The 26794-nt window shown below is 39.6% G+C and overlaps 2 protein-coding genes across 23 annotated transcripts in view; one reads left to right on the top strand and one right to left on the bottom strand.

Moving 5' to 3' along the window:
• The first annotated feature begins 306 nt into the window (after positions 1 to 306).
• On the top strand, positions 307 to 5680 carry LOC119493030. The gene is made up of 6 exons (XM_037778010.1): positions 307 to 517; positions 1553 to 2077; positions 2145 to 2336; positions 3959 to 4066; positions 4146 to 4211; positions 4307 to 5680. Exons 1-6 carry the CDS (start codon positions 442 to 444, stop codon positions 5500 to 5502), a joined length of 2163 nt encoding a protein of 720 aa, XP_037633938.1. The 5' UTR covers positions 307 to 441; the 3' UTR covers positions 5503 to 5680.
• Positions 5681 to 6798: 1118 nt separating this feature from the next.
• The window catches only part of LOC119493027 (potassium channel subfamily T member 1-like), an 87098-nt gene continuing 67102 nt past the window's right edge, over positions 6799 to 26794 (bottom strand). For 7 of the 22 annotated variants that reach the window (XM_037777987.1, XM_037777989.1, XM_037777991.1 and 4 more), the window contains 16 exons: positions 25444 to 25657; positions 23639 to 23744; positions 23355 to 23527; positions 21871 to 21942; positions 20996 to 21130; positions 20524 to 20635; positions 18992 to 19093; positions 17897 to 17980; positions 17683 to 17811; positions 16907 to 16927; positions 16280 to 16577; positions 13767 to 13829; positions 13470 to 13520; positions 11594 to 11605; positions 10476 to 10560; positions 6799 to 10301 (listed from right to left, as the gene is read on the bottom strand). In XM_037777987.1, the coding sequence (XP_037633915.1) occupies positions 10181 to 10301; positions 10476 to 10560; positions 11594 to 11605; positions 13470 to 13520; positions 13767 to 13829; positions 16280 to 16577; positions 16907 to 16927; positions 17683 to 17811; positions 17897 to 17980; positions 18992 to 19093; positions 20524 to 20635; positions 20996 to 21130; positions 21871 to 21942; positions 23355 to 23527; positions 23639 to 23744; positions 25444 to 25657 (1778 nt within the window). In that variant the 3' untranslated portion in view covers positions 6799 to 10180. Of the gene's footprint in view, positions 10302 to 10475; positions 10561 to 11593; positions 11606 to 13469; positions 13521 to 13766; positions 13830 to 14059; positions 14102 to 16279; positions 16578 to 16906; positions 16928 to 17682; positions 17812 to 17896; positions 17981 to 18991; positions 19094 to 20523; positions 20636 to 20995; positions 21131 to 21870; positions 21943 to 23354; positions 23528 to 23638; positions 23745 to 25443; positions 25658 to 26794 lie in introns of all 22 variants that reach the window. The other 15 variants (XM_037777997.1, XM_037777999.1, XM_037778008.1 and 12 more) reach the window with 9 other exon arrangements.

The raw sequence follows: 26794 nt of genomic DNA, 5'->3' as shown, positions 1-26794 counted from the left end.
TGTATGAGTTCACACTAACGTCACAGGGTTGTACGGATCTTGTCAAAGCAAAGAAGCCAAAATGTGTCCTCCAACATGACACCGGGTTTCATAATTTAAGCAATCTAAGTAGTCGAAGCGTCTTCAGACCTCCCCTGGTGGTGCTGACTGTCTCACACTCTACCACCCAACTGGAACAGCGGCTCCAGCGCCTCAACGCCGGCGCTCATAACCATGGCAAACTCTGCTCTACCATGGCAACTGTGTTTCCTTTTTCACACCTGCTAGTTCAGGTCATCACAAGACCTCCTGACTCGTCACCTCAGATATGCACCAAACGTCGATCAGATCGGTCACCATGAACGGTAAGTGCACGTCCACGCTCATACAACATGTAGGAAATGATGAGATGTTTTAATCTGATTCCTCTCTGTCTCCACAGTTGTTCCTGGTCTCGTTTTGATGCTGCTAAATGTGCGTTTGAGCCATTCTTGTGAAGAAGTGGGAGAGATTTTGTTCTGCAGGGAGATACCACCAGGTGAGGACTTATATTAGCTTTGAATTAAATGTCTTCTGATGTAGATGTCTTCCTTATCACAGCTTGTATTTAATTCTTATTTATACCATTCTGGCATTTATATATAACACACTTAATTCACCCCACTTCTCAACATTTTGTATTTACCTATTTGCACTGTGGTTATATGTTATATGTTGTCTTAAAGGAACAGTGTGTAACATTTAGGGGGATCTATTGGCAGAACTGTAATATAATATTAATAAGTATGTTTTCTTTATACCTAGTTCACACTACACGACATTAGTCCTTATTTACTGCTTCCTAAAAGTTTTTGGAGCTCCTGACAAAAGCCCCAGATCAGTGGCAAATCGGTCATATCTAGCATGCTAAATATCTGGACCAGCCAATGAGAGCGCGAGACACGAGTAATAATAGGACAATAGGAACTTACTGTATGTGTTGTGTTTGCAACACGGAGCAAAGTTGTTGTTGCACCAAGAGGAATAAATAGTAAAAAAACAGTGTGGAAACAGGCTATTTTGTGAATAAGTGCCAACTACAACAACATCAGCAATGTGTCTCACGTATGGTATCACGTCATTTAACGTGTATGTCTTGTGTTTTCGTGACAAAACGTAGTTTGGAGACCTCATCTGGGATTCCTCCTGGTGAAAGATCTGTGACCTCCTGTTGCCAGTCAGTCATGTAGTGTGAAAACCACAATGACTTAAAGACTCCTGATTACAAGACAGCAAGTTGTGAAGTGTGAACAGTACAGCGATCTGACAACTTTGAAAGTCGTAAAGTGTGAACTTGGCTTTAGTGTAGTACTACCTTTAAAATACAAATTGTTGTGTTTTCATTATCCTCGTCACATACAGAGCGGCTCCTCTTCACGGATCCGGCCGCCATGTTTCTTCAGTAGCCCAGAACGAACAAAACAAATCCTCTAGAGGCTCTAGATAGGGACATTTCACGTTTTCATGTCGGTCACCGTAGATTTCATGTTAAAACTGCTGTTGTGTTGCGGTTGACTAACTACTGTGCTCTTAGCTTTCAGCCCTGGTTATTCATCTCTGGTGATGTCTATGAATGATGTTGGGGTGATAAACTCCACCGTGTTACGCAGCGACAACCTCGCCTCTGTGACCATGCTCAGGATCAGAGACGCTGGCGTCACAGGGATCGCTGAAGGGGCCTTCAGTTCTTTCCAGAACCTCAGAAACGTCAGTTTAAACCAGAACTTGCTGAAAGAGATCAACCCAAACTGGTTTGGTCGGCCTGATGTCCTCAGCGAGCTCATTCTCACAGAAAACCAAATAGAAGTTGTGAACGAGTCCATGCTTAACGGGCTCATTAATCTCACAACACTCCGACTGAGTAAGAACAGGATCACAAGTATTGCCCTAAATAGTTTTAGCTCCCTCGTCATCTTGGCTGAGTTGGACTTGTCTGGGAACAGGATGACTCGGGTCTCACCTCAGGTGTTCAGGTCTCTCAGATCCACCCGGATCAGACTAGATGGGAACCCCTGGGACTGTTCCTGTGGCGTCGAGGACTTTGTCGACTTCCTAAAAGGTTTGTGAAATAGTTAAATATAGATAAATAAGTCATTGTAGAAACCTAAAGCTGCTTCTCTTCTCAGATCTACAAAGCATATCTCTGCTGGACCGACAGATGGAGACGACCTGTGAGAGTCCTCCATCTCTGAGGGGTCTACCTGTGTGGAACGTGTCGGTGTGCGTGACGTCACTTCCATCAAGACCACCGTCAGGGACGCAAACCGTCCGCCCCAAACCCACTGACATCCTCACAGCAGGCCCTGCATCCACATCTGGTACATCTTCTCAGTTTCTGTTTGATACTTGAAATTCTTCACCATCATGATCAAGATATTTGCTGCTCCTTACCCATATTATTAGTGCTTATTTGCATCAACCTGTCAGGGTTTATTTCACAACAATGACCCACTAGCTGTAAAAAAAATTAGTATCTCTGTTGTTCCCTCTAGCAAAAGTTGTGACAACACCTCCGTCACGACCAACATCAAAAACCTCCGTCCAACCCAAACCCACTGATGCATCCATAATAATGTCCTCACACACTGGTACAGTACATGTGGTTCTTCTTGTCCCAGTTTCTGTTTTTTAAATTAGTTACCATCAGAGTTTTAATTAAATTTGTGCTGAGTATCTGTGTTGTTCTCTATAGCAACACCTCCAGCACGACCACCGTCAGAGACAAAAACCTCTGTCCAACCCAAACCCACAGATGCACCCATACTAATGTCCTCACTCACTGGTACAGTACATGTGGTTCTTCTTATCCCAGTTTCTGTTTTATAAAGTAGTTACCATCAGAGTTTTAATTAAATTTGTGCTGAGTATGTGTGTTGTTCTCTATAGCAACACCTTCAGCACTACCACCATCAGAGACAAAAACCTCTGTCCAACCCAAACCCTCTGACATCCTCACACTGGTCACTACGCCTACTTTAAACGCTGGTACGTTTTGTTCATATTTAAATTTCTTTACCAATAAATTAGACTATTATGACATATTATTATTATTAGGGACAAAACCTGAGAGAAAAAGTTGTAATTTCAAGAAAAAACTTGTATGGTGATTTCATTTTAAAATCATTAAACCTCTGATAACGAGGTGCCTGTTGTTGTGAAACCTGTAACTTCAGGTGATCCACACCCCCCATTTGACACACAAAAACTGACTAATCTCACTTTTTCACTACGACAGAGTAATAAAATTCACAGATTATTATGACTCTTCTCAAAATAACTATCTACTTTCTCAAAATATTTCATATTTATTCTTGAAATCTTTTTTTCATTTTTCCTGTGGCCCTTAAACTAGAATATTTGCAACTCATTACATACATATGATTGAGGTTAATTGTCTGTTACTAAGCAGGATATTGCAAAAAGTATCCATATTTCAATCAAATGTATTAGAAAGTAAGAAACAAATGAGTTTTTTTGTGGCTAGCACCACCATGTGGTCATTTAGAGAGTTTTTTATTCTCATGCATCATTTCTTCTGTTCTTTTGTTATTTGCACTGTGGCCCATTGTTCGTTGTAATATATTCCTCTTTTCATAATAATTCATACAAAATATTTAGTAATATTTTTTATTCCTCTCCGAATATTACTTTTCCCCTAAAATTGCATCTTACTTCTCTTAATATTATGACTGTATGTTAAAGGACCAGTGTGTAACATTAAGGGGGATCTGTTGGCAGAAATGGAATATAATATTAATAAGGATGTTTTCTTTAGTGTTTAATCACCTGAAAATAACAATCGTGTTTTTGTTATCTTAGAATGAGCCATTAATACATTTTAAAAAAACATTTTCTGTTATTAAAATAACACATTTAGAAGACTGTGCAACTTGAGCAGGTTTCTATCTCTCTAATTTGTCTGTTTTTTTTTTTCCTTTAGCAGCTAATGTGACATCACCTCCATCAGTGACGCAGATCTCTGTCCATCCTAAACCCTCTGACCTGCCCAGCACTTCATCTACTGAATCTACACCCACTGGAACAACCAGTATGTCTGGTTCTTCTCATCTTTTGATATTTTAACCCTTTATATAATTTGTGCTTAATGTGTCTGTTTTTCCCTCCAGAAACCTGTGTGACATCACGACCATCGTCGGATACAAATATTGTCTGCATGCTCGTTGTCGTGATCGGTATGTTTAGTCTTTGTTTTGCATGTTTCTGTGCTGAAAAACATTATAAGATGCTTAAAAACGTATGTTTCCTCTAACAATGTGCTTCTCTACAGTGGTTCTGTCTTTGCTCCTGTTCGTGACGTGTTTCCTGGCGGTGCTGCGTCGGAGGAAACGCAACAGCAAAACTGTGATGCCTGAAGAAAAGAGGAATGAGTTGAAAGAGGACGGCAGATCCAGTCGTGCTCCGTCTCCAGGATGCTCTGAGGAGAAAAGAGAGAACAATCACTGGGACTCAGAGATGGGATGGAGGAGATCCTTCACTGGAATCAGAGCAAAGTCAGCTAATGCTATTCTCTTAATGTCTCCTTTTTGTGCCCCCGTGAAAGATAAAGTGACTTTACAAACTGAGACTGAGGCTCAGTCAAAAGAGGCAGAAAATCCAGATGAAGGAGAGCAGAAACTGGGAGATGAAACTGAAGTAGATGGAGGAGTTGAGACGGATGTTGGTAGAAATCTAGACGAAAACTCCCACCATGTTTCTGTCAACGCTGACGCTGTGCCTTATCTGAGCATCGGTACAAACCAGAATAAACCCAGCCCTGATGATTTCAACAAGCAGTCCACTGACGGTTCAGGTCAAAGATCACAGACGGGAAAAGTTCTGGGGAGGATCTCCACCTGGCCTCCGACTGCAGTTCAGTGGCGGGCGAGATGTAAAATGAAGGAGGAGGAGGAGGAGTCTGATGTCTTCACCGTTTGGACACCAAAGTTTCAAGATGAGGTGAAGAAAGAGGAGCATCCCTCTGGTTCGGACCAAAAGGGAGATGACATTGAGAAAATTCAAATTGAAGATCCCCTAAAAATGACTGTAGCTCACATGAAGTTTCAGACCTCAAACCCAAATGACAAGAGCACTTCTCTCAGTGAGGCTCTTACCCACACTGACACAAGGCCAGAGGAGCAGCTAAAGAAGGAAGAGGAGACGATCCAGGACCCTGTCAGTGTGAGACGGACCCAAAATCTGAACCAGGACCTGAAATCTGCAGAAAATCCTGCACACAAGAAGAGCAGCAACAAGACAGAACAGAGGAATGAGCCAAAGCGAGCTGTGACGAGCAGACAGACCGGCTCAAAGGCTCCCTCTGGTGGCGTCTCGCCAGATGATGAGACGCTGCTGTCTGGCAACGAGTACGCCTTGGACCTGCTGCATGAAGTGGTGCAGAACAACGGCCGCTGGACCAGAGAGAGGTGGAAGAAGATGCAAGTCAAGAGGCAGCGGTGTCCGGACAGAGGTACCGAAGGAGTTTAGAAAGAGATTCACTCAAAGTTTAAAGACACTAAATATTGTAGTTTTATTCTGTCACTCTTTAAGTTAAAATCACATTACTTATTTTACCTGCTGCAGTTAAAAATGTCAACACTTAAAGGAACAGTTCGACATTTTGGGAAATATGCTTATTCGTTTTCTTGGTGAGAGTTAGATGAGGAGATCGATCTGACCATTAAAGGGACAGTCCAGTGATTTAGTATGGCACTTCCATAAAGTAGGGCAAATGGAGTGCTGCAGGAATGAGTCCTAAAACCTGGAAATGAGTTCCCACGTCTGGAAGTCAATGGGTTTTTGGTTAGATGCCTGAAATAAGGTCTGTGGTTAACACAAGTTTAACAGATTGTAACATTTTGTTCTACGATACGTCAGTAAATACCCCACTCGTGAATTTAAGCTTTTACATGTTTTTAAAAGGCGGTTGCTAACAAGTGGCTAAATGAGACTACTAAACGACATCTTCTCATCTAATTCAGCGAGAAAGAAAATAAGTGCATTTCCTAAAATGTCGAACTACAGAGTGCTCCATGGATGACGTATTTTTGTAGGCCAACCAGGAAGTTAGCATCGCCCTGTTTCCCCTCGACAAAAAGCCAATGAGATTTTCCATTAGGTCTTTAGATTATTGCAGAAAATAAACTCTGTGGAGAACACACGTTTATGATACTTACACGTTTTGTTCAGCAAGATAATCTTCACAAATGAACACCACTTTTATGATTTTGGAAGCGTGAATGCAATCTCCAGAATTGAAAAGCTAACGTTAGGCTATAAACAAACTATATAACGGTCGCATGAACGCGAGTATACACAACGAGGCTGTAAAGGAGGACGAGTCGGCGTGATGTCGTCTCATTTAGCCACTTGTTAGCAAGACATAAAGGCTTCAAAATTCACAAGTGAGATATTTACTGACGTATTTTATATCGTAGAACAAAACGTTAAAATCTCTTCAGCTTGTGTTAACCACAGACCTTATTCCAGGCTTCTAACTAAAAACCCATTGACTTCCAGACGAGGTAACCGAAGTGCTAAAATGCTAACTCATTTCCAGGTTTCAGGACTCATTCCTGCAGCACTCTATTCCTGAAAGAAAATAATTTACTTTAAATGCTGTTGCAGTTTAAGTTTAATCTTTGTTACACTGTAATTGTGAGATAAAGTCAATACTACTCAAATAATAGCACTCTAATCTAATTAAATGACACATTTAAATACACGTGTTTGTCCCCACATTCATCAAGTTGTCGTGTTGTGTTGAGATGAAATAAAAAAGTCTTTTCGTTCATAGTATCTGGCTGCATGCAGCATTTATTTGTTCATATTTTATACGTGGAGAAGTACACTCGCTTCTCATAAGAAATAGTACAAAATGGATCAACCCCTTTTTGACAATGACTTAAAAACATAAAATGGAGGTAAACAGAATACGTAGGCTTTTTGATAACACCTGGACACAACATGCATGTTCCATTCATATAAATACACAGTATCAAATAATGGCTCCAACTTGCAAGCAGTTGACTTATTGGATTATGTGTTTTCTCTAGCCATGGGAACATCCCACTAAATGTACAAAATGTTTGGTTCTTGGCAAGCTTTTATATCAAAACATGCTGTTTAGTGTTAACATGCCCCTTGTGGTATTTGTAAGTATGGACAGTAAGAGATCTGAAGTGAACTCTTTAGTGGAGTGTTAAGATTTTTCTTAAAGAGTGAAGACCGAGGAAGACGTTAAATGAATGGTTCGGCACACCGATCGTCTCTTCCGTCGTGGTCACTCGCGTTTTTCACTCCTCAGCTCTCCTGTCCTGTAAACTGACACTTGTGAGGGGCCCGCTGAGCAAAGATCTTTTTGCAAACTGTTAAACATAAACAAACAAAAAATTGGCAAAGAGGAAAAAAACAAATCCATCTGAGATTACTTCTTCATCAATACTTCACTTCATAATTCTTTAACAGATAAATAAAAATGGCACCAAAATCCGCCTTTCAAACATCTGCAGGGTAAAATCAAAACAACAAAACGCATGAGTACTGCACGTTTGACCTGTCTTTGCTTCACAGGAATGGTTGAATACTGTCCACCGCGTTGCACGGATTCAACATTAAAGGGTCATGCCGTAATGCTCTACACGTCCCCCCCCGCAGAGCTTAGTGCAAAAATAGTTCAAGTCCTCTTTCACTTTTTATCACACAGAAGAGACCGAAACAAAAAGAACAAAAACGGCAAACGATATATAAAGTTACTATTTACAGTGATCATAAACAAAACGTTACATAAATCAAGGTTAAATACTGCCTTACACACAAGGTGTGGCCTGTACAATTTGGAGAGGGGGAGCACTTTGAGCTCAAGTATGTTCCAAATATCTAGAAACAGATTACATGATAGAAATGGACTTGACTGTGCCCGTCGCCGTCTGTGCAAAACGATTCTGCTACTCGTTTAAGAGTTATGAAACTGGAGGATCACGATATGAATGAATATTTACCAACGTTAACGAGTTAAAGGTGAAAAGAGTAAATCAATAAAAATACTAGAACCTGACTGATACTGGGGTTTTTGAATTTGATATATTTGTATTTTAACAAATATTTCTGATAAAACTTTAAAAGTAATTGTTTGACAATCTGGAATATACGCTTCTTGGCTTTCTTTCTGAGAGTTAGAGGAGAAGATTGATACCACTCTCAGATATGAGAGTGGTGTCGAGCTTCTCATCTAAAGGCGTTCACACACCGGGGGCGTTTTTCTTCGTGCGATTAATTCGTTGAACTGTTGTTTTTATCGTGAATACTTTCACACAGAACGCAAATATTTGCGGCAAAGTGACTTTTTTTCCGGAACAAGGTAATTTTTTCTGATATGCAAATGCAAATAAAAGCATCAACCAATCATGTTATGCAGAACAAACATAATCAAAACATACACATACAGCAGCGCAGACCAGATCGACTCCTTACATTCTTACCTTTCACAATAAAAGCCCGAGACATATACACTGATTAACTGCTAACCGGTGTCAAATTCACTCTGAGCATTTTGCTAAAAGGAAACTCAATAAAATAGCTTATGGTAGTTTAGGATTTACAACAATTTACCTCGGACAGACTGCCAGATGCTGCTCTGGCTCTCTCACTGGGTGTTCTCCCAGTAGTTGGTAACTATTCAAAATAGTTATTGAAAAAGTGCTGCAACTGTCACAAATTCACATCGCTGCCGGTATGAATAGTTTTGAATCGTAATATTCGCAGGCAAATTAATATTTCCTATTTTCTTGACGTGTAATCGTCACGCCCCGGTGTGTAAAGGCCTTAAGCTTATTTGCTATTTTTCACAAAGTTATATCCCAACATTTCAATCTATTCCTTTAAATCTGGTTATGAAATAGTTGTGACCAAGATAATTTACCGACAAGTCGTACATTTTACGTTTGAATACAAAAACGTGTCAAAACATAACACTAATAAAACATGAATATGCTCAAGTTCAGCTACGAAAAATAAGACTCTAAATAGACATTAAATGAAGTAGAACGTGTTGTGGGCAAACATGAAATATAAATATAGAAATATTAGATTTTTGTTTCATCTTTTCAGCCTTCAGCCTGACGTATCTTTGATAAACTAAAATCAGCTGATAATATCGGCCCCGGTCAGGCTCTAAAATAAAAAATAATACTGATATATAATCACAAAACAGATGCAAATGGCACATAAGATATTTACAAAGCAATAGAGTAAACAAATAAAGTGGCACATAGTGTATAGCAGATATGATTTACGACACTTATAATAGTGAAATAAATTAACAATATTCATTATTCAACAATAACCACAAAAAAAAAAGAAATCAGTGTCTAAAACAACACAACAAAGAGAGAAATGCTGATAACTCTAATATGGCTGATAAACTACAGTGTGTATATTCACAGATGTCGTAAAAAAGTTTGTGCTCATAAAGAAAATGAAAACCCTGTCTGATTAGAAACCGACAAAAAACCAAACAGACATTTGTAATAAATTAAGAAAAAGTGCACATGTACTGTAATTTCACGGTAAATGCTTGAATTGTTAGAAATTCAGAGCATTTACTTGTAGAAAAACACGACTGTTAAGATGTGGCGGAGGGTGCAGTTGCCCCGAGAGTCAGTTCTTTGTGAGTTTAGGCAGAAACTGGCGAAGAGGAAGTCGTGGCACGAGAGCAACTTCACCCCTGAGTGAAATGATTTGATATCCTGGTGTGCACATAAACCTCCTTAAAGACCTCTCGTAAACATCCATCAAATGTCTCGGTCCTTTGGTTGGAAAGGAGGGAGCCGTTTCCTGTGCCTGGTGCGAGGGTGACGTGTGCGAGTACACAAGGTGTGCGATGGGAGTCGGGGGGGGGGGGGGGGGGGTCGATGGCGAGGCACTCTTCATGCGTCCTCCTGTAGCAGCTCAGTGGGGGAAACAGCAGGTCTCTCAGGGCCGTCTTTGATAAATGTGGAATACTTCTGATCTGAGGCTGAGAGACACATAATGGACATTCACTATGGACTGCTGTTTTTGGCCCCGAGACAAGCCTTCATCTGTGGTGAGACAAACATGCTCCGTCGGCCCCGGGCGGGGGCTCGGAGGTTAAGGTGTGAGGGTGTCGAGGACTGTGAGGGGAGTTTCAGAGGTGAGTCTCGTCTCTCGTCTCCGTGCCAAAGTCCTGCCGTTGTCTGGAGCTGCGGGCCTGTCCCACCTGGGAGTCCTCTGGCATGTGGGCCAGCGGGTCGGACCGGATAATGTACCTGTGAAGACAAAAATAAACATCATCTGGCAGCATCGACTGGTAAGTATGGATTTAAGTCTTCATCGTACGCTTGACTTCTTCTGTTTGTACGACTGAAGGCGCCCACTGAGGCTCCGTGATACGGCCGGTTGCATTCAATAACAACATAAAGAAAAAGTGGGGTTCTTCTTACACAATGTCGTTGAGCTCCAGCATGGTGTCGGGAGGAGGATTAATGAGGACGTAGGACAGCGTGTTCTGGTGGTCGTTCATCTCGTCTGGAAAAAGAGACAGAGGAGACGTTCAGAGCTGCTCTGGAGCCCTCCCTCGTCCTCCTCCATTATACAGAACATCAGCCAGGTAATGAGCCGTCTAACCACTGGAAATATCAGACTCCCTCCTTTTCAACCTTTCAGTGAGGATGAAGGCGGAGTGACCCACGTACAGTATCAGCTGTTAACCGAAGAGATGATTGTTACAACTGTTAACAATTACAATTGAACTACTTTTAAAATTGCACTAACCTATACCAGTAGAGGGATTTATAAATCAAGCCGACAATACTGTTTTTTAAGAGAAATAAATAGCTGAATTAACAAACAAATTCCGCCGTTCATTCAATTAGTATTTTGACTATAGCCCTATCAATACTGAAATAGATATTTGGAGATTTAATCTGATAGACATATCAGCAGATAGCAATTTTTTCTTTATATATACACACACATAACATTAACAAAAAGTCTTGATATGGATCCCTTAGATTTGTTTAAAATGTTCAGTAACACTTAATCACCATCATTTATAAATGGTAAATTGATAGGTAAATAAACTTAGTTCACAGGTGTGAAAAATGGTCATTCCTCCAAAGGGGGAAACTTTGAGAACCACTGATCAAATACAAAACAAATTGATAAATTGCTTAATTTAAAACTCTTCTGGTTTTCTTCATACAGTTAGTTGTAAATTGTTTCTACATTAAATATTTATTATATAAACAGTAAACATTAACAGTTGCAACAATAATCTTATATTGCTTCCACAATATAGTTTATTTAATCGTGGAAACTGTTTAGCACTACCGAGGTCTTATATTTGATCAAGAATCAATAAGAGGAAACTGACTTTAACATTCATTCCCCTGATGACTCATAGTACTGTGTGTGTGTGTCAGTGTGTGTGTCAATGTGTGTGTGTTATTAATGTCTGTCTGTATGCGTGTTGAGTGCTCTCTGGCGGCGGCTCCTACTTGCGTTACGTGATGGACGGAGGAAGGGAAAGGAGGGCACATGTGTCTCCATGACAACCCACCTGCTTGTGGCCCTTTATAAAGCCAGGCGTGGTGGAAGAGAGAGAAGGTCTAACCGTTACTGACAGGGCACTTTGTGGAACAAGGGGAGGCCCATGCTGCCTGCTGACTGAAACAGCACTCCATGCGCAGCGTCAGAACGGAGCCAGCATGCAGACGGCCTCCGTGGCTACGCAACAAGTCGATCTCCATCGCATTCTTTTTTTTTTTTTTTACCTCCTGCGCATTCCACACTGGACCAAGGCGGCAGGTTGCCATGCCAACGGACGACACTCAGCCCCCACAACCCCCACCACCCAGAGTGACACACAGACACAGAGAGACATGCTCCAGCATCCGTCAGACTGGACCAAACGCAGAGCGACTTGAACCAAACTGAGAGTGAAGCAGAACGCATTGGGAGTGTGAGAGTGGAAGAGGTCAACCTGCTGCTGGAGTCTTTATTCTATAATACTAACAAATCATCAGTAAGTGGTGAGAAAAGATGTTTGCAGGATTTATGTGTGTTTTGTTTTCCTCTCTAATCCACATTTTTTTTTTTTTTTTTTCAGACTACTCAGTGTTTTAAATATGGATTATACCATGGCCACAGACAAAAAAAGGTAAGCCTTTATCTTTAACTCAAACGTTTTGGGGCCAGGGGAGAACGTTTTCCATGGACCCCCTCATACATATAATCTTAACACAGATTAAACATATGCTTACTACCATTGGAACTATTTAAATTCTAAAACTTTTCAACCTAGATACTTCAGGCCTATTTAGTAAACACGCTTATTACACGGCTTTGATGAATACTCGATTCTGCGTTGTGAAGTGACTGATTGAGGAGAGGTTGACGTGATGTGTCTCAATCATAGCAGTTTCTTTTTGCCCAAAACTAACGTGGGTGGGACTAATCAACAAATTGCAAATTAATCTCACATTTTTTTATCTGTTCAAAATGTACCTTAAAGGGAGATTTGTCAAGTATTTAATACTCTTATCAACATGGGAGTGGGCAAATATGCAAATGTATGTATGAGGGTTGTCAAAGTTAACACAATAATAACACGTTAACGCAAATTCGACTTAACGCCACTAATTTCTTTAACGCAATAACGCAACTTGCGATTTTTAAGTTGTAGCGGGCTCAATTTAAAAGCTAGAGTGAAGATGCTGGTATCATATGAAACTAGAAAACCTAAGGAACCCATTGGTACCAACTATATCATACTAGCTTGTCCTGAAGGATAAATAATGTTCCAAACTTACGTGCTGGATTATACTCTGTGGGTGAACCACCACTCTAAATTAGTGCACAAGCTATATTAAACTGCAGGCAACTATACAGCAACACCACTAGTTAAGTCTAAACTAGCCAAACTAGATCAAACCATGCTTTAAACTAACTAAACAAAACCTTAAGAAACCTTTTTTACCAGTGGTTAAATGGCCATGGTATAAGTGTGATAATACACTTTGAGGTGTCTTGATATACATTATGAAAATAACAGACGAGCTACAGTTCTTTATTTTCTACATCAGGACACCTATGATACATATTACTCTTTATATATATATATATCTACTAAATATATTATATTTCTACATCTAACCTTCCATCCACAGACATAATGCGTTCCGCTCCACTCTTTAAGCCATACTCTGATGCCCTGCAGTATTTCTAGCCATTTGGGACGTCACCTCACGGGAACACAATGCAGAAAAGACCAGGTAGAGAGAGAGATAGTGGAGCGAGATAGGGAGAAATTGGCTATTGATCTACTACTCGTTCTGACAGAACACACACACACACACACACACTTACACGCACACTTACACACACACACACACACTCATGCAGTAAAGTTGCAGTAGTGTGATCAACCAGCTAACCTGACGGCCTGGTCCCCTCTGTATACGGGTGCTCTGAAATGTCCTGCAACTCTAACCAACGGCAGTCACTGTTAACTTCAATATCCTAGTTTGTTCATTTACAATTTTTATAATCAACCAAAAAAAGATCAGAGTGGAAACAATCATCTTCTAAAAAAAAATCTAGTTCTGTGGATAAATTCAGTGCACTAATCTTCAATGGATGCTGGTGAAAGGACAAATTCCTTTCTCCACAAGATGGAACGTAACCACTCACATTGTTGTAAAAATGAGTTATAAAACAGCACAAAAAATTACCTTGCAAATATCCTAGATTTACTCGATTCATGACATCGCTCGCAGTGAGATTAGAAACATCCTCTACAAGCCAAAGGAGGGAAGATAGAAGAGTCAGAGAGAGAGAGTAGGGGAGGAACAGAGGAGGGAGGGGAAAACAAGAAAAAGAAAGAAAATCAGGCAGGCAGCGAATGCATTTGCAGTTTCAAAAAATAACCTCTAAAAAGGTGAGAGCGATGCAAAGAAAGCCATGCAATGGAGTGTGCACAGAATCTGTCACATGTTATGATCCTGTTGCAGTAATCCTCACTGACATTCATGGTTCATAAGATGATCTTGAGCTTTTGAGGTTCTTCCTGAAAATGTATTTAATTGACACGTTACATAATTATCATAACATCTGGATCATGATTCTGCTTTTGTTTTGAAGCGTGAAGCTGGGAGGAGAGAAGAACTAAAGAAGAAAAATAAAAAGTACAGAAGTGAGCAGGTAAAGAGTGCAGGCAATTGCAGTCTGTGATCAAATGCAATTGAGAGGTTTGGTGCTCCTGCATCTCCATGCATGACGTGTTCACATGTTGGTATGATCGTGACAGTGAAGTGGTGTGTATGAGTGGTGGCACAATGGAGGGGAAGAGTTTGATGAGTATGAAACTAATGTGAGAGAATGACGTTTTCTGAGAGTTGATGATGATGTAGTGTGATGTTAATGATCTGAACTATCAAGACCCACAGCACCGTGTCTTAATAGGTAGTTAGATGAGATTAAATGACTGGAACACAGATTGGAGTTTTTTTTTAAACACTGCTGAAACAATTCAATTGGCTGAGAGTGGGTAGAGCAAAAGAATCAGCTGAGCTCTATCTTTATGACATACCATACTTTGACTTTATGACATTTTAATGACATATTATACTGTGACTTCTTATTACTTTTTTTAGAACGTACTATAATAGGATTTGTATGATATATTATACTATACTATGACTTTTTATCATGACAATTTTTGACATGCTATACTGTCATTTTTCATGTTTTAACATACTATACTATGACTTTTTTATAACATTTTTTTGACCTATTATACTATGATTTTTTCATAAACATTTTTCGACATGCTATACTATGACTTTTTTTTTTGAAAAATATTCGACATGCTATACTGTGACTTTTCTTCATAACATTTTTTGGCATGCTATACTTTGACTTTTTTTCATACATTTTTCGACATGCGATACTATGACTTTTTTTCAGGAAATTTTCACCATACTATAGTATGACTTTTTTTCAGAAAAAAATTTCGACATGCTATAGTGTGACGTTTTTTCATGAACATTTTCGACATGCTATATGACTTTTTTTTTAAATAAAATTTCGACATGCTATACTATAACTTTTTTCATAAAAATGTTCGACATGCTATATTATGACTTTTTTTCAAAAAAATGTTTGACATACTATACTATGACTTTTTCATAACATTTTTTCGACATATTATACTATGATTTTTTTTCATAAGTTTTTGACATGCTATACTATGACTTTTTTTAAAAATAAAATTTCGACAAACTATACTAAGACTTTTTTTCATAAACGTTTTTTACATGCAATACTATGAATTTTTTTATAAAAAATTTCGACATGCTATACTATGACTTTTTTTTTGAGAAACATTTTCGACATACTATACTATGATTTTTTTTTTAGAACATTTTTCGACATGCTGTACTGTGATTTTTTTTCATGAAAATTTTCGACATACTATACTATGACTTTTTTTTTAAATACTATACTATGACTTTTTTTTATAAAAAATGTCGACATACTATGACTTTTTTTTCATAAATTTTTTTACATCCTATACTATGACTTTTTTTTGAAAGATTTTCAACATATTATACTATGATTTTTTTCATAAAATTTTTAGACATATACTATAACTATCATATTTTTTGACAAACTATTCTATGACTTTTTATCATGTATATTTTCGACATATTATACATTACTTTTTATGACATACTATAGTAAGACTTTTTCATGACATTTTTCGACATACTACACTGTGTATGTTTTATGGCATTCAGTATATACTGTATTAAAAAAACTAAAATCTGTAGCTTGACACATCACATGACACTGTTGACGAGCTACAGGTGACCTGTCACGACATCGTCTCACCTCAGAGCTGAGATTCTAAGGCTCTACCCACTGAGGTCTAACTCAATCAATTACATTATTTCTGCCTCCTGCTTCGGTAGCCTTAAAGAAATGTTTATAGAACTTAGACTCCAATTTGCAAGAAACATTATCATTTGCATTATTATTTTTTTTCAGGCACATTATGACTTATTATGATTAAATCGCTATAAATTGAATTAAAAAATAGTTAATAACCACCCTTACTGTATTTAGCCTTTGCTATACAATAGGTAATATATTTTAAACTATTGCATTAAATTAACTTCTACATAACAAAGCAAAGACTGCCTATCACTTTCCTAAATCTCATGCCATCAGCGGTTCCACTCACCGTATCCCACGGTGGGCAGGCCCAGGTGCTTCATGCGATTCTTGACCAGCTCAGACAGCTCCTGTCGCTCGGAGCGTCGGTACAAGTTGAGTCTCTGCTGCGAGATACGCTCTGCTCTGCTGGACGGTTTGGTGCTCTTCCTGCTCAGCCGCCGTGCCCACTGCATGCTCTTCTTCCTCAGCAGCGGGTGCTCCGACTGGTTGCTCGTGGTGGAGTTTCTGTGGGCCTTCTTCTCCTTCCAGGACTCTTCACGTTCACAATGCTCCTCACCCTGCTGCATGTTGATGGACATCTGAGACTGCGAAAGCAGGGTGGCAATGTTAATGCTGGATACTATGTGTGAATGGGTTTGTGAGGCTTGACTGTTTTGGTATTTTTGTTCTGTTTTTGAAAGAAATACCTGTTTGTATCACAATAAAAACAAACCTCCTTCTTTAGTGCCTTTGTAAGTGCAATTTTCCAGGTGCTTGCATTATCAAGATGTGACGGTTATGAGCTTTACATATTGATAAATGCAAGAAAAATGCCAATATGGTATTTTTTATTGTTGTGTGCTTTAATAATAAAAAAAAAAGGTGACAGTTGACTGAAATATCCAAATTAAAAATAAGCATTTTTGGATCTTACCTGTGCGTTACTGTCCTTGCTCTGAAACAAGAGACAGACAAACAGACATCCAAACAAAAAGAGATGCAATGAAAGATGGGGGCATCCAAAGCAAACAGAATCATCCAAAGGCTCAAAGGCCAGCCAATGAAATAGTAAATATAGTGTATTTACTATTTTGTTATTCACTATTAAAATGGTAGGAAATTAACACTAGCCAGCAATGGTACATTTCTAGTTTGTGGCTGGTGAGTTTGTCTCTTATACTAGCCACTTACGTAACCTGCCAAATATTAATTAGAGCTGATTTCTATTTTATGTATCACACAAAAATAGTGAAAATAATCGGGGACTTTTTGTTGAAAAATGTTAATTTTCTTACTTTCTTTAGCATAAAACAAATAGAAGAGAAAAATGCATAACGGAGCGAACACTGATAGAATAATAAAGTGTTGAGCATTAAAAGCAGCTAGTTGGGAAGATTAAAAAAAAACAAAGAGAGGAAGGCAGAATGGAGAAAAATCTTGAATTTAGAAAAGAAAGATGAGACGGGCATGAAGAAAGGAAAGACATTTTGGGAAGAGAGCAATGAAAGCAGAAAAATGCAAAGCAAAAAGGAACATCTTGAACATTTTTAAAAAGATAGACCATGAGAAAGGAGAAGGAATAAAGAAAACGCAAAATGAGGAAATGAATGATGGAAGCAAGCTAAAGCGGCAGTAGTGCTTCAGCTAAAGCCCAACCAGAAGCCAAACCCAAAGTGAGGTCTCAGATATTAAGCATCAAACTGAACTTGCCTCTGAGGTTGAGAACATGTGCGACTCGGTGCGGTAGATCCCTATGGGGATCTCAGCGCTGGAGGAACAAAGCTTCTGGAAGAGTCTGCCGTAAGTCCTGATCCACAGGTCCTCCTCTGTGATCTTCATCTGGGGACAGAGAATGAGGATCAAGTAGCACAGACTCATTCACTCGAACTTAAAAATGCTTAGCAGTACAAACATTCCTACTTACAGCACACAGATACCCAGAGCCAGGCGTGGTGTCCAGACCAAGAAGAAGCCTCGCAATACCGATCATATAGTCCTTAACAAACGACTGTAAAAAAAAAACAGAGAATGACTGCGGTGAACTATAGTAAACAAACCCAGCCACAAAAACATGTGCACCAATAAGGGTTAGACAATATATATGCTTTCTAACATATCGGGCAAATCAAGCCTATTTAATTATTTAAAAAGAACAATCAGATGCTCCTGCATGGTTCCATTACATAAATCTGTGTTGTTCGTTGCAGGCTAGGAATTACTCTGGATTTCCAAAGTACAATTTCCCCTTTATGTGTACCCATTTTGGTGAGTTTGTTTTGGGTGGGGGGGCGTGGCGAGAGACTCATCCTTTAAATATCAGATATGGCTTAAAGAGAATTGGCCCATGCACCTGTAATAAATCTTTTTTTGGTCATTTTATTCGCTAACTGTAATGAGTCTGTAAAAACCTTTAATGTTGTGAAGTGTGACTGTGAATGTTGTTTTAGAGGTATTTCATCTGGGATCGTACATTTAGGGGAAATACTTCTACCGTTGACATGGAAAGTAATTTAAAGATACTGAACAATAGAAAATACTGACTTCTACCAAATATCCATGGACTTGCATTTATATAGCGCCTTTCTAGTCTTCTGACCACCCATTCACACCCATTCACACAATGATGGCAGAGGCTGCCATACAAGGTGCCAACATGCTCATCTAATGATGATCTAATCTAACACACTCACACACAGATGGCACAGCCTTTGGGAGCAATTTGGGGCTCAGTATCTTGCCCAAGAACACTTTTGCATGCAGACTGGAGGAGCCGTGGATCGAACCGCTGATCTTCAGATTAGTGGACGACCCGCTCTATCTCCTGAGCCAGAGCCATCTCCTAGCCGACAAACCGTTCAGCTTATTCCTAACTTGCTTTGAGGTAATGTGGCTGCACAAAAAAACTAAGATTGATGAAATCATCATTTGATGTGTGCATGAAATATACCTATAGATATTAACCTATAATGTCATAAAGAACCCCATGCTCAACACCTGTAGTCAGTCTTTGTTATCCCACCTGGTAAAGCAGTGTATCCAACATGCTGATACTGAACACCCTGCCTGCAGCAAACGGCAGCCGGAACATGAAGGCCAAGTTGGAGCCCTTATCACGCTCTATCTGAAGAGAGAAATGGAACAGAGCAACCACATATTAAAATCTCTTTTTTTTTTCCCTGTATGTTTGCTGAACTATTGCTCTTTTGCACCATCTCCAAGAAGACATCAAAGATGAAAATGAAAAAGGCCTGTTTTCAGAGGTTGAGAGACAAGTTTTTAAAGCACCGTGAAGGTGAAAGCTTTCACTGTATGTAGGAGAGAAAGAAAAGGAAAGAGGATGGCAGAGAATCTGAACTTTGGTACAAGATTTCACAGTTCCCGCTGTGTCTTTTTCTGTTATTTATTCTGTCCTTTCACAATCAATGCTTGGAAAAACAGACACGGAATAAAGGCATGAAAAAGCACTAAGATTGTATAAAATATTCTGTTTTGGGGACGCTGCTCTATTTATATTATATTATATTATATTATATTATATTAAGGGCTGTCAATTGATTAAAATATTCATAGTGATTAATTGCCAATTTTTTATCTGTTCAAAATGTACCTTAAAGGGAGATTCGTCAAGTATTAAATACTCTTATCAACATGGGAGTGGGCAAATGTGCTGCTTTATGCAAATAAATGTATATATTCATTATTGGAAATCAATTAACAACACAAAACAACAACAAATATTGTCCAGAAACCCTCACAGGTACTGCATTTAGCATAACAAATATGCTGAAATCATAACATGGCAAACTGCAGCCCAACAGGCAACAACAGCTGTCAGTGTGTCAGTGTGCTGACTTGACTATGACTTGCCCCAAAACTGCATGTGATCATCATAAAGTGGGCATGTCTGTAAAGGGGAGACTCATGGGTACCCATAGAACCCATTTACATTCACATATCTTGAGGTCAGAGGTCAAGGGACCCCTTTGAAAATGGCCATGCCAGTTTTTCCTCGCCAAAAATATAGCGTAAATTGGAGCATAATTTAGCCTCCTTTGAAAGAAGCTAGTATGACATGGTTGGTATCGATGGATCCTTTAGGTTTTCTAGTTTCCTATGATACCAGTATGTTTGCACTAGCTTTAAAACTGCTACAAAGCGTTACTATAGCGTTAACTTTGACAACCCTAATTATATGATATTATCCATTTCACTCCTCTCCTTCTGAAACATGCAGGGGGAAGAGAAAAAAATATGTTTACCACTAAATACGCAAAACACAATAAACATTTAACTCTGAAGACAAGTTATTTTGTGACATGTTTCACACTGCAATAAGAGTTAAGGGTGAGAGGAAAAATAAAGCATTCCCTCAAACCCTTAAAACTGATTTTAAAAACTACACTGCTAGAGATTATTTTTTATAATCCAGCCCTGATCAGTCTTTTGAAAACATGGATGGACCACAGTTTCACACTTTTAACATTCAGACAGAAAAGAAAACAAGTCAAAGCCAGGGAGTCGTAACATGGTTCTCCAGACTCAACAGCTCACCTTCTCCAGTTTGGAGAGAGCGAGTGAGTAGCAGTCCTTGGCTCTGAACTGCATGAACCTCATGTTGGACGGGTGTGTGAGCTCAGTTATGATGCTGAGACTGGGGAACAACCTGAGCGGAAGGGGACATTAAAGAGAGGGATGTTAGTGGAGACATGAAATGCTTTGTGCTGAGGGGAAGACCCCGTGTGGCAGTGATAGATGCTTTTAATTTTGGTTGTTAAATAAAAGAGTTTTTTTTGCCAAACGTTGTTTGTCTTTGAGATTAACTCATTCACCATTCTGGCAAACCCAGAAAAACAAGCATTTGCTTTCCAGCATCTTACTGAGAACAGATGAGAAAGTTAATCAAGTGGAGTCTGATGCACATTCGATCCAAAACGTGAAGGTCCGGCTCAAACATAAACAGCCACTGACGGTACAAACTGTTTCCTGTATGTTTCTACACGGTGAAATGCTCTCTCTGCGTTACCTGAACATAGTCTGCACGTTGACGATGGTCTTGGCGTCTGCCATGTAGTCCTCCTCAGCGCTCATGGTGCTCTCCTTGTCCACAACCACCAAGTTGTCAGCGTAGATTATCCCACATTGTAGCAGGTTGTCCAAGCTGGTCCATTCACAAAACAACAGTGTTCGTTACCGCATGACATGTCAGGAAATATCTCCCCCCTTGGATACAACATCTATCTGTTCAATGTATTCTATCTATTCATTTCCTAGAATTACTAAGGAGCAAGTTGCACCAGCTATATGTGGAAAAAATAAATTCAATATGATGGGTCTAGGACAGTGGTACTCAAACTTTTTACATCACGTACCACCTCAGAAAATATTTGTCTCTCCAAGTACCACCATTATGACCGATATTAAAATACAGTAGCGTAGACCTACCCTAGTCAGCAATGCACAGTTCACGCAGGAGGTAAATGTATTCCTAACAATAATATTACTTATTGTTGACTTTTGTCAGCCCCAGTACAAGAGGGTAGCACCAGAGCTGGCACTTAAACTCTTCCATAAAACCATAATAATAGTTTGCGTTTGGAGCGTACCACCAGTGGTACATGTACCATAGTTTGAGAACCACTGGTCTAGGAAGTACATCACCAATAGCTGTTTTGTATAAATGGTGTTTTATGGTGAATCTTTCCTTTAATCAGACCCTGAAACTATGTTTTCTGATTACCAACACCCACTACGGACTATATTGCATTTTATTCATGATGCATGCAAGTAGTGTTGTACAGCTGGTAGCTGTAATAAAAATGGAAAAACTACCCCTGAGATGAACATGATCATTAAACGAGTTAATCACATGGGCAGGTTTCTTATAATCCAAACACATACTTATCGATCGTGCCAGCCATGAAGTAAACCATTGGAAAGCAGCAAATGGCCTCTAAGAAGTGGTTGTCTGGCCTGTGGGAAATGGGAAACAGGAAACATCATGAATGAGCCTCCCACTCTAATTATCTCTGTAAAACACAAATGACACATTACATTACACTGCTGTTGTAATTTCCGGATATGTGCTTGTTGATCAGGACGGGGCAGATGGTATCTGAACTGTATTCATTTTGATGGCAAAAAGAGGAAAATATATGTTTGAAAATGCTGAATGCGTGATTGGAAGCATTTCTATTGCCTCCGCACGGCTCTCAACATGGCGGCGGCTCGCAGCTAACGTTGCTAACAGCGCTAACAGTGAAAACAACGAAAAAAGTGCTGACAGAGCTGACAGAACATGCACTAAAAGGCCCGGCGATGTCAACAAAGCACGGAAAAGCTCAGCTTACAACACACGCTGAGGGAGAGCGACTTCATTCTCTGTTCAGGTAGACATTACTCCTCTGTATCTTTACATAGCAAATAGTTGTTTGCTGATGTATTAATGCTCTGGATATCGTGCAGAGAACCATTAATTCTTAAATTCATTAAGAGGATTTAACTGGTTGCTATGGAAACCCCTGAGGGTGTCACTTAGCAAGAGCTTTCTTGGCTCTCTGTCAGTGCAGTTTATCGGTTTCAGCGACTGTAGAAATTTGGCCGAAGTTAATGAAACTCACAGTGAGTTAGAGCAGAACATTGTGTGGATCATTGCAAGACACACACACACACACATATATATACATACCCAAACAAACAAATTTACTTTCTTGTGCAGAGAGAGAACTGTGAATAATGCAAAAGCTATTTCTTTCTTTATCTTGAAGCAAAGCTAACCCATAGGTCCCGCTGTGCTCTACTGAAAGAAAATTGCTTGTTTTAAATTGCAAACATATAAAGTACTGGTGCATTTAAAAAAAATATCTATTTCAAGCCCACATACATCCACAAACAAATGCAAATATACACTAACACACAAACAGGCACACATGGATTCTTTACATCTTTTGAACTTTAATTCAGTGTCCGCATGAAGAACTGCTTTTTATTAATAATGTAAAACTTATTATTTTTCTGTATACTTCAAGCTATAATGACCAACTCTACTGCAGGAAATTCTGGCACTCTGAAAATGTGCTCATATTAAAGTAGCAGATGATTTTTGATCAATGTCAAACTCTGAAATGATTGAAATAAAGAACTATAAAAAGTTCTACTACCACTAAAACTTCATGAGCATTAATGCACAGTTGTATCTGTCTATCTCATCTTTATTGTGCACATAATATATGCACATAATTATAGGTGTAGGTAGTAAATGTGCTAGAAGCCTCTACATAAAACACATTACTCTTGAGTTTTTGAAGTTATTATGAAATCGTCACTGAGTTCCCTGTAGGAGTAAAAACGAACAAACAGGAAAGTGTAAAGTCTAAAAGTCTTACTGATTGTCCAGCAGCAGCACTATGGGGTTGAGCTCCTTCCTGGGCCGATAGTAAGCGCGCAGAGGGACGACGAAGTTGTAGAGACCGTTTCCCGCCGTCTCTGCAGACACTATAATCAGCTTATTCTTGAAGCCGTATGCTTTGGCATCCTCAAAGCTGCTGTGTGTGCAGCGCTGGATGGAGAAAGACAATTCAATGGGAAATCAGTCGATAAAAAAAGATCTAATGCATGTTTTGTGGTTTAATTCTAAGCTGTTTCTTTCTTTTCCTGTGTGCGAATTCACCTTGTCGAGGCGAAGGCAGCAGAACGGAGCTTTCTGTGGCAGGAGGTGGCACAGAGTTGGAGAGCTGCCGATGTAGGGCGAGTTGGGAGGGTAGCCCTTCACAAAACTGATGGAAAAGAAACACAAATTGCCTCTGAGGAAAAAGTCCTATTAAACTTAAACAACATTGTAATTAAGTAGAGTCAAAGAACTGGAATAAACACCTTGACTGACATATCGTGTAAGTATCAGATATCAAATAGCAATGCTGTCCATCTTTGAACTTTCATCTTTGAGCTTCCTTTCTTCCTGCAGCTACTTACAGTATGTTGTGTTCACGCTATGAGTGACGCAGCAGCAGGCTACAAGTCATTTTCAATGGAAGCCGGTGACATGAAGCTACAAACTGACGCCCGAGACTTGACGCTGCGTGGCGAACTACAAATAAAGTTGATGATTCACTTCTATGACGCAGAGAAGTGTCAACCATTCATGTTTTTGTTTCACCCTGTTCCGTTCCATTTAAAAAAAATAAATGCCTTTAGGCAGTTCCCAGTGATATTGAACAACATAACTACGTCAACGAGTGCTTGAGCAAACGCTTCAGCGGCGACAATGAAGCTGTCCATGTTTTGTTGCTTTTGTCACTTGTAGTGTGAACATAGCATTAGTCTCTGAAGGAACAACTAAACACACCCTCACACAAAAACAGTGCGGTCTTTCATTGAAATACAAAATTGAAAATGTTCATATACATGATGGATATGTTTCAACCCAATAAAGACTTATGGGAGTATCACTGAATCCCTCATTACTTTCATCACACTACATATTACCATGAATTTTTCCGCTTATTATTACATTCTGCAGATGTTTTGCTCAAATTACTGTTGTTATGAGCCCGAAGTGGCTCATTCCTGCTCAATACCAGCGACAACAACAATTACAATGTTTTTGTAGTCTGTTTAGTTTTAATCATGTCTTTTGTTTTGCAACAATTCTGTTCATTTGGCTTCTGTGTCCCCTGATTTGTAAAGTGCCAGTAGCAATTACCCTACGGTGCCCTCTAGTTTGCCAATAAAACAGATTCCAACTTTGTTAATAGATGCATCCACAACCCGATCACCACATGATGGCACTGTGGGGCCTTGAGCAGCTCGGTGTGTTTCCTGCAGATAATGTGGTTGCTTCCATCTCCCCGACTACTGTGTCTGACATTTTTTAAGAAAGGAAACTACTCCAGTGTCATGGGGCGCAGTAATAGGAACTCAGAGGTGAGGAGGACCACGTTATGTCCAACGTGATGAGATCCACTAACAGTTACTGTTTAAAAAGACTGTGGTACAGACTGTGAAGCACAGAGGCACCAAATCGGTCCTGAAGTCATCTCCGCCTAATGAAACCACATACAGGGAGGGAGAAGAGAAGAACAGAACTGCTGAGATAAACTGATTACTTTGACTTGCTGAATCGCTATCATGGCAGCTGATTAGATGAGCGTTGAGGGGTGAGGATCTATGTGAGGACACACAGCATGAGCTTCACTCAAGAGGGAAAGTGCTGACCCTCCCTGTCGCGACGCATTCATCACTGCCATGACTGCACCTTACAGCATCATGACACACAGATTACACGCCTATTCCCAACCCATCCATCTCCTACAACCATGAGGCATGAAGAAGATGATGACAGGTGACATCAATCAAGTATATAGAGCTCACGACGCCTGCACTATGAGGACATTTCACTTTTTTACTGCCTGCGAGACAGGACATATTGAACATTATAAAACCACCAAATCTCTTTGGGTCAATAGCGTCACTTACTCTGACCCTACAGAGCCCTCCTCGTCTGATTGGGTGGTCTCATCCTCTGATTGGTCGCTGAGGAGGTCGCAGGGCAGAATAGCGGAGGAGTCGGCGATCTCTAGTACAGGCGCGATGCTCGGCCTGCGGCTTCCGGAGCCGTTCTCCGTCGGCAAGGTCAGCTTGCCGCTTTCCTCGGGGGGATCGGGGTTCTGGAGATCTATGGCTACAGTGCCTGGAAATGACACGAGGTTACTGTGTGGGCAGCGAATAATAAGACCATTTAGAAATAGCATGTGCAGCGCATGTCTTGTTGAGTCAACAGCGAATGTGTGAGCATAAATGTCTCAGTGAACCCATAAACATTTTATCTCAGAAAACACCTTTGCGCTGTGCTTTTCAATATCGTATATGTAAAATAATAAGGTCCATGTATTTAGCTTGTTCAGCATCTTTGCCTCACACAATCCCATCACCTTCTATAGCTCAGCTTAGCTTGACCTTGAGGAGAAAATGTGTTGCTTTCTGAATCATGTAAATGTACTCTGGAGCTACAACAAACGGCATGCACACCGTATTGACAACGTGTGCTTGTCAATAAATATGTCCCTAAAATACATCATATTGGCTGTATGTAATATGATATATTATATATATAATACATATATCAGGCATATCAAATACATGATGAAATATGCACAATACATATATCATGCAACTGACATGCCTGATATATGCACAATACATATATCCGGCATATCAAAATACATGATATATGCACAATACATATATCAGGTATATCAGATACATGATGACAGATGCACACACTTGCCAACCCTCCTGATTTCCTGAGAGACTCCTGTTTTTCATTTCCCTCTCCTGGTTTCATCCCAGTGTCAAAATTCTCTCGTATTTCTCCTGATTTATGACATATTTTCACACCTATTTTTTTTCCTTTTCGTTATCACAACCTGTCTCTGCTGTACAGCATCTAAAAGCCCTACTGTTTCCACCCGGACGACAATAGAGCTACACCTAATGTTGTTTACTGTTAAACGGAGAGAGAAATGGAGAGTACTAAAAGAAAGAGATACTCAAGCAGGGGAAAAACAAATTAATGAATAAATAAAAACAAGTTCACGCTAGAGGGGCGAATTATTCTGTATTCTTTCCTGAAAATTAAAAGTAAAATTAAAAGTATTTAAGATAAAAATGCTGTTGCAGTGTTCTTATTATTTTGCTATTTTCATTCTTTAAAAGTCAGCAGAATGCAGCAAAGTTTTCCCCCAGACTCTCCGATTGGGTTTTGAAATCCTCCCTATTTTGGAGGTCTCAAGGTTGGCAAGTATGCATCTGCACAATACATATATCA

This window comes from Sebastes umbrosus, chromosome 8 (genome assembly GCF_015220745.1).
Source record: "Sebastes umbrosus isolate fSebUmb1 chromosome 8, fSebUmb1.pri, whole genome shotgun sequence".
Taxonomy (NCBI): domain Eukaryota; kingdom Metazoa; phylum Chordata; class Actinopteri; order Perciformes; family Sebastidae; genus Sebastes; species Sebastes umbrosus.
Note: the sequence above shows the minus strand (reverse complement) of the source record. Positions and strands in the feature narration are given on the sequence as shown.